The sequence below is a fragment of the Melanotaenia boesemani genome, chromosome 5 (genome assembly GCF_017639745.1).
Source record: "Melanotaenia boesemani isolate fMelBoe1 chromosome 5, fMelBoe1.pri, whole genome shotgun sequence".
Taxonomy (NCBI): Eukaryota; Metazoa; Chordata; class Actinopteri; order Atheriniformes; family Melanotaeniidae; genus Melanotaenia; species Melanotaenia boesemani.
The window spans coordinates 37930887-37939312 of record NC_055686.1 but is presented as its reverse complement, the minus strand read 5'-3'; the positions used below and the strand labels follow the sequence as shown (position 1 = coordinate 37939312).

General features: G+C 37.8%; 1 protein-coding gene across 1 annotated transcript; it reads left to right on the top strand.

Moving 5' to 3' along the window:
* Positions 1-896: 896 nt before the first annotated feature.
* Positions 897-2523, top strand: LOC121639348 (zinc finger BED domain-containing protein 4-like). The gene is made up of 2 exons (XM_041984507.1): positions 897-1354; positions 1461-2523. Exons 1-2 carry the CDS (start codon positions 897-899, stop codon positions 2521-2523), a joined length of 1521 nt encoding a protein of 506 aa, XP_041840441.1.
* Positions 2524-8426: the final 5903 nt, after the last annotated feature.

Sequence of the window (8426 nt, the reverse complement as noted above, 5' to 3'; positions counted from 1 at the left end):
TTGATTAAAGCATCTCTTTTCCCAAAACTCATTATTGTTTAAGAAAATGCCAACAATTTAAAATACTAAATCCCGAGGGAGAACGAAAATGTTCATGGCACACATCGGTTTGCAGCTATGGCAAGTTCAACGTTTCATGTATTGTTGAAAACATTAAATAATACACGTGTAAAAACAACGACTGTTGGGGAAGATGAGTGATGAGTGATTTTTGTAATTTACACTCATGCAATCTGTGAATACCATACAATACCTCGGGCATTTTTGGGAAGTTTAGTCTAACAACAACCACTTAGTTTTATTAGTTCGCAAATCCACATTATTAAAGAGTAAATATAAACATTTTTGTGTGCAATCTGCATGCGTGTGAATGGGTTTATATGCCAGAGTGGGAGGGATGGTGGATTTACATTCATCTTGTTTTTATTTTTTGAAGCACATACATTTTATGAGAAGCAATATATATGCATAGGTATGATTACATCCAGTAAAATTAGGTATTTGTCTCTTGTCAGAAATGCTGTTTTACAGTAACATTAACATTATTAACACCACAGCAAAATATGATTAGTTGGTTTAGTAGGCTTGTGTTATTGATTCTAGATCAAAATTGATTTTTTTAAAAACTGTTCTTTCAGATATATGGCCAGACATTGTTTAATAATAAACATTTCCGTTTCCACATATTTGAATTGTAGATTCCTGATGTGGCTCAGACAGAGATACCAGTACCACAGAAGGAGGAAATAACATCCATCTCTGGAGCATTCCTTTGCCACACCAAATACAGACCAGACTCTCAGGAACAGCGCAGTAAAGAAGGGGCAATTGCACAGTGGTTGGCTAGGACAGCCATTCCTGTGCGAACAGTAGAGCATGAGAAGTTCATCGTAATGATGGAGAAAATTGACAAACGACTCACTGTTCCAAAGAAAACCAAAATGACAAACCTCATTGATGACATGTACCTTTCTGGGAAGGTGAAATTCAAACAGAGACTGGCAATGGCCCGAAAGGTCACCATTGGCTTGGACATATGGACAAAGAAAGGCCTTACTGCGTCTTTTCTTGCCATCAGCGCTTGTTATTTCAACACTGATGACAACAAGCCAGAACACATACTGTTGAACTTAAAGCAACTGACACACCCACACACTGCCCAAGTGATCTCAGGCCTGGTTGATGAGTCTCTCCAAGAGTGGGGGATTCACAAAGACAAAATTCTCACAATTATCACTGACAACGGGAGTAACATGGTGGCTGCTTTCCCTTATGAACACGAAGAGGAAGCTAGTAGTACTGAGGATGATGACTGTGGTGAAACTGATGACGAGGAGGCAGGGTCCGGAGAAAGGTAAATCTATAATGACTCAACATTTTTATATAATGGAGATTCTTGCATTATTTCATGACCTCATTAAATTCTACAGTGGAGTTATTTATTTTTTGTTATATATTAGGTATGAGCCCTTGGGGAGGACTCCATGTGTGGTACATACCCTTCAGCTTGTGGTGAATTTGATTCAAAAGGACAACTCCATCAAACGGCTGCTGGACAAAATCAGACATCTGGTAAGACAGTTCCGTAAGTCATCTGTTGCCACAGAACAGTTACTGCAGCAGTGTGGGCTCAGTCTGATCAAAGACTGTCCAACCAGATGGTCAAGCTCTTATTTGATGTTGTCTCGTCTACTTGAAGTGAAAGAAAGTCTCACATTGGTGGCCAACACTATGGGCTGGGACTGCCTACTGCCCAGTGAGTGGCAGAAGGTGGTCATCCTCAGAGACTTGCTATTGCCATTTGCAGAACATACGAAGGTGCTTGAAAGTGACACTAGTTGCCTGTCCCTTGTTGTACCTGCTTTGATGGACTTAAAGAGTCACCTCTCTGAGTTCTCTCAAACTCATGCCAGGAGCTACAGAGACCTGGCCTCACTGGCACAGAAAATGAGTGACAACCTGCTTGAACGTTTCACGCATTTCCTTGATGTTGATGCAGAAAGATTTTCTCCTCTAGCTGCTGCTGCATGCTTTCTTGATTCCAATGTAGCAGAAGTCCTCATTGAAAATGAAGAAGAAAGCATTCAGAATCTTCTGAAAGAAGGTGAACAGTACATAGTCCGCAGTGTGCCACAGCAAGAAGAGTTAGCCGATGAAGAGGATAACAGAAATGCAGAAGCTGAGGGAACACCTGCAAAGCAACCACGATTCAAGTTTTTCAGCAGCAATCATTCATCAAGACCAAAGATCTTCAAAACCACAGTGAAGCAAGAGCTGAAGAAATACAAAGAGTTGTTGTCAGATTTTAATTCTGAGGTGTCTGGGATTCAGTTCTGGCTTTCTCAGAGTGACACAATATTCCCAAACATGAAACCTCTGGCATTAGATATTCTGTCAATGCCAGCTTCCCAAGCCTTTGCTGAAAGAGTATTCAGTCTGACCGGAGACCTCTCAAGTGGGCGGCGTAACAGAGCAAGGGTTACCCTCGAAAGAAGTGCTTTTCTTAAGCTCAACAAAGCATAATGACCAGTAGATATCACATTCATTGTGAGCCTTTTATTGTTTTTCTTATAAACTGCAACAGACAGAAATATTATGTTATTGTCTTCATCAGTTTTATTAATGCTTTAAAAAAGCCATGTTTTCTGGCATAATAAAAAGGGAATTGTTTATCCTTGCTTTTGAACAATTAAGTTTTTTTCCTGCTTCTTAGCATTTTCAGTTATGTGTGCGTACTGAAAAATTTCTACCTCATACGTATTGTTTTATTGTTCAGGTAATAACTATTATTTGATTAATCGGATCTGATAAAAAATCTGTATGCAATGTGATTCTGTTGTTTTGAAAAAGAACAAACAGCTAACTGGTAATTTATTTTGTCCAGATCTCATTTGTTTAGTCCAGAGCTCATTTAAGTCATCTAAAGATGTCATGTGTTCAGTCCAGAGCTCATTTAAGTCAGCTAAAGATGTCATGTGTTCAGTCCAGAGCTCATTTAAGTCATCTAAAGATGTAATTTGTTCAGTCCAGAGCTCATTTAAGTCATCTAAAGATGTCATGTGTTAGGTCAAGATCTCATTGGTCTGCATAGGTTTGAGAGAATGTTTCAAGCGCCAGATTTCTGTAAGGTGTTAAAAATAAAATGGTAACCTTTCAGTATATTGGTGTATTTCTTAAACCATCATCAGAGTTGTGTGTGTGGTGGATTGGCAGAGCTTAATCCCCCCCTTCAACCCCAGAGGAAAAAAATGATGACTAAGAATAAAAGACTAAAACTACACTAAGACTAAAACTACACTAAGACTAGACTAAAATACAAGTGGTTGTTGTTAGACTAAAATAAGACTAAAATGCCAGCACTTTTCGTCAACAAAAACATGACTAAAAAGAATGGTGTATGGCTGACTAAATTTGACAAAAATATTTTTTTTGTTTTTGTGACAAGACTAAGACTAAGACTAAATTAGAAAATGGCTGACAAAATTAACACTAGTCTACACTGATCAGCCATATCATGACCACCAACCAAAACTTGTGTAGGTCCTCTTTTTTTCTCAAAAAACCTGTGACCTATAGGTAGATTAACAAAGAACATCCCCAGGTGTCCTAGACAAGGCAAGGCAAGGCAAGGCAGTTTATTTGTATAGCACATTTCATGTACAGGACAATTCAAAGTGCTTTACATAAAACAAAGGCATTACAGATATTTAGAAATAGTAAAAGGCATCAACACATAATCACAATAAAATAATAAATTACATTAAAATGATTAAAAGCAAGATAAGTTAAAAAGTTTCCGTGCAGATTTCATGCATAGACATGAGAAAAGAAATGGTTTTAACCTGGATGGAATCTAGGATGTTTAAGTTGCTTGTAATGATACCTTTAATCCTTGTGGTGGACCAAAAAGGCCATAAGTATACATTTGGGGGGGGAAATGTACTTGTTCAGTGCAGAGTTTCCCAATAGCATTTATTAATTTCTCTATGTATTTATTTATTTATTTCATTTTATTTATTAATTAGACTAGTTTTAGGAAATGCCCCCTTTTAGACTCTATAAGTTGGGATTGGTATAACTGATGCCATCACAAGCCATCAAGTGAGTGTTTGAAGGGTTTGGATAATCATCACGGAGTCTTTGGAATGTTCTTTTTTTTTTAGGAATCCTTGGAGATGTTGTCCATGTAGAGGAAAACTGTTTAGCAAGGTGTCAAGTTTTAAAGTAACATTAATATACATGCCAGGATGTAGGTTTCCCAGCAGAACATTTTATTGCAACAAAATGAGTAATGTTAAAAATAACTTAACATACAGGATATTTAACTCAGTTTTCAGGTCACAGACACATGGCCCAGGCAAATCTCCAGTTAAGTCACTGGGTGTGAATGCTAATTTATGAGGTTAAGGGACAAATCCCAGTCTCAGTCTTAGCTTGCTTTATATTCGAAGGCAATCAGTAGATGAGGAACTGGCAATTATAAAGCTACAGCCAATTAAAGCACAAACAATATTGTCAGGGGACACATAAGCGGGAAAACAACAGTAAATATACAACATGACCAGAGGGCAAAATGAAGAGACTACAATCTGGAAATTTGGAAGAATTTGGTTAGATGTAGACATGAAAAATGAAAACTTTCTGATGTTTCCATTTTCTTAAAGGGAATGATAAAAATGACCACTTCTTACCAAAAACAAGGGGCACAAAATTAATTTTAGCACCATGAACTAAATATATCAGGTAAAGTGAAATATTAATTATATTATAGTGAGTTGGGGTTTTAAGTCTGCTGATTAATCTTCCCACAAATCATGTTTATGGACCCACAAATACATAAAATAATCAGACAGGAGACAACTTTGTTTTGTAAAAATCCACGGTTAAAGAAGGAAACTTAAACTTTGTGAATGGACACAAATGTAATTTGAAAACCGGTTTAGTTCTTGTATAATCACAGACAAATGTGCCTTTATGTCAGCATTAGTTTCTGTCTTTATGTGAACTTTAATGGCATCAGGGCGCTCAGATTCCCAGTTCCTCCCTCTCAGCTGTACTTCAAAAAACATAAAGACTAATTACAACCACGAGTGTGGATGTATATTTTGTGTGTGTGTATGTCCATGTGTGTGTCCTTTTAGGGTTTACGTGAGTGTTTCAACTCTGATTTGCTCTGTTCTGGATACTGCATTAAGAGGATGAATGTTTTGGATAATGGTGCACTCTAAAGCTCTACTGGTAATTACCTTTCTGAAACCATCTCAATAGGATCACTGCAGTATTTTTTAGCATTTATTTACACCAACAAAGGGAGCACAAGGGCAGAAAAAGTTGATGTGATGCATTTCTTGGCAATGTATTCTCTTGCAGCGTGTAGATACAGTTGTACCTGATTTAGCTTAAGTCTACCAAATATTAAAGCCCATGGTGTTTTTTAAAAAAAGGAGTCATGAAAGAAATTAGGTGGAATGCTTTTAAAAAGATCATATGATAGCTCACTGTTATAAGTCAAAGGCAAAAAAAAAGGCTCAAATCAAAGAAAGAAACCTGGCCCACTTAAAAACATAGGTCCTGGTCTGCTTTAGGTGAACTAAGTGAAGGAAGCAGACTTACATGTAAAGGGCATTGTGGGTAAACCTAACATACGCACATGTAGAACAGCCAGGAAAAAGGGCTTGTGGTCAGAAGTGGAGTAACAATGTGGGAAAAGTTCTGAAAGAAACCTAAGAGCACTAGGATTTGATGCATGTGCTCTAACATGATGGAAACAGAAGATCAACTGCATTAACCAATAGATGAGGGTGTGTTTGTTTTTTTTTTTTTTTGTTTCTTTTTGTCTCCTTCAGTTAAAATTGAAGCTGCACTGCATCTGCTGAGGAAATGCATTGTTCAAAAGGCTTAGTTGGTTTGACTACGTGAAGCAAACATGTTGCAACCTTTGATTGAGTCAAGTCCCCAGCCATACTGGGTAAAAAACGCAAATTAATGTACTATTTCCACCATGATCTATATATATATATATATGGTCCCCTTGCTGTGTTTATCAGGGCAGGGGGGGCTAGGAATGTTTATTCCTCTAAAGGGGGGTCACGGTAGAAAAAGTTTGCGTTAGGATGATTACCAAACCCAACCCGTGGATCTCTTCCAGTGAAATCTGGACCCGACCCAACGATGTAGGATATTACCTGCGACCCAACCAGCAAGTTTACACATTCTAATTGTAAATAGACCCCCGTCCCTCCCTCCATTTTCATTCATTTAAAGTGATGGTGTTGTTTTTGTTTTCACTTACAATAAAAAAATGAAAAGGCAACAACACAGTAAATACTGAGAAACAGCAGAACTGTGCCATCCGTCTGACTTCTGTGACTTCGAAGTCAGATAAAATGAGACATGACTGATGAGACTGAGGTTGCTTCCACACATATTGGATACATATCTGATCTAGGACCACACATGAAAGTGGGCTGGGTCGTATTTAAAAAAATCAGATTTGCACCATTCAGACTGTCATTAAAAACATCCGATATGAGTCACATATGGGCAAAAAATCAGAATTGAGCTGCAGTGTGAACAGAGCCTCACACACATCTGACAGACGCGATTGATGGGGTCATGTGATTTTTGGCATGCTGAAGTAGTGTATAGCAGATGGCCTTGAGCATAAAATCTTGCTTGAGTAATAATTCTTTAGCTAGGCTAGGTAGATAGAAGTTCAGTATATCACTGGGCTTCCGGTTGACGGGTCATTTTCATAGGCGATGATAACAGGCATAGGTCCTGCAGATTTGATACCATGTAAATCAGCTTTTTGTTAGGTGTGTCTGTGCCATGCTAACTTTCTAGCACAACTGTTACGGCCCCTGGCTTGTCAGCCTGAATGTTGTGTTGTGTTGTGTTGTGTCATTGAGATGTTGTGAGACGGGCATGTGGACTGAATGAAAGTGGGATTGGCTCCGGAGCTCCTTCCTCCTCCATTGTGATTGGTCACCTACTGTTCGGGCTCTTCTGTCATCCCTCCTCCATTCGAGATTCGCTGCCTGCTGTTCGGGATCATTCGGTCTTCCTCTTTGTTCAGGATTGGCCTACTACTGTTCGGGATTCATCGACTTAACGGACACCAGCCCTATAAAGGATCATCCTCAGCATCATTCGAGGCAGCATTGTACCATAAGCACACAGTTCGCCAGACTGGGATTTCTCTGAGTGTTTCACCCTGTGTGGGTTTGTGTTGGCTGTTCCAGTTTGTAAGAGTTTCCTCAGGTAGTTGTGGTTTAGAGAAAGGACTCTCCCAGTTCATTCGTGTAATAGTTTTGCTTTCTTGGTTGTTTAGAGGTATTCAACGCTCTCCTGATGAGATGCTTTTTGTGTTTATTTAAGAAAAGTGTTAAAGACCCAGAGTTTCATCTGGTTGGCATTTATTTTATTTCATGTTAGCTCCGTATTGCCATTAGTGGACATTTTATGTTTGTTTGTTTGCTATGTTTCAACTTTGTCACCCGTTTTGGTATATTTTGTTTGGAGAAGAAAAACTTAATAAATACATTTTAATTTATAGCATTTTGATCTGACTCCAGCCTGGTTTGTTACCAGCGCTTTTCCCTAGACAAAAAGGGGTTCGTAACAACAGCTATGCTACATAGAATAGTGAGGGAAAGATTTTAAATAGAAATCTTTGTTGCTGAATACTGGCTGTGACTCAGAGGTCTAAACCAGACAAAAAGTGCTGATCATTTAACACTGGCACAAACTTCCCTTTTTTGCTGATTTAATTTCCAACAAAGTCTCTTTACCCTCAAGATTGAAAATTCTAATGCTCTCCAGTTTTAAACAATGACCACTGAGCAGCCGAAATATATGACCTGACTTGCTCAGGAACATTTGCAGAAATAATTTCTTCATTTTTGTTTGATCAAACACAAGCATTCAATAAATTATCCTTCCCTCTAAGACAGTGTTAGCCTCTCTCTCATTTGCATTAACTATCAAAATGTAATGTTTTATTTTTTACTTTTTGAATTAAATTTATTTTTCAATGGGATTTAAATATATATATATATATATAAAACAAAAGAAAATAAAGGAAAGCATAAATGCTCTAAACACATAAACAACTTGGACAATACAGGGAGGGAAGAAATGTGCACTTCTTTTCTAATTCCCACACCTTTCTACTCACCATGGTTTATTTATTTATTTACTACATATTGTACTACATAAACATCCATATCAATAAACATATATGCAACACCCATTATTTATTTAATACTGCAATGGCAGTATTTCATGTGTGATGCTTTCATGTCAATACGGAGCAAATCGCTGAGGAATATTTCCACCACCCTGTTGAATCTATGCCATGAAAATTTATGGCAGAAAAAAATTAAACAAGTTCAAACAAGTTAAAATTTTTAGGCGTGATTTCA

Excerpts from the sequence above, each read along its gene's own strand:
- LOC121639348 (XM_041984507.1), top strand. The coding sequence starts at position 897 with ATGGAGAAAATTGACAAACGACTCACTGTTCCAAAGAAAACCAAAATG. Across the intron at positions 1,355-1,460 it reads GAGGCAGGGTCCGGAGAAAG|GTATGAGCCCTTGGGGAGGA; the intron begins GTAAATCTATAA and ends GTTATATATTAG.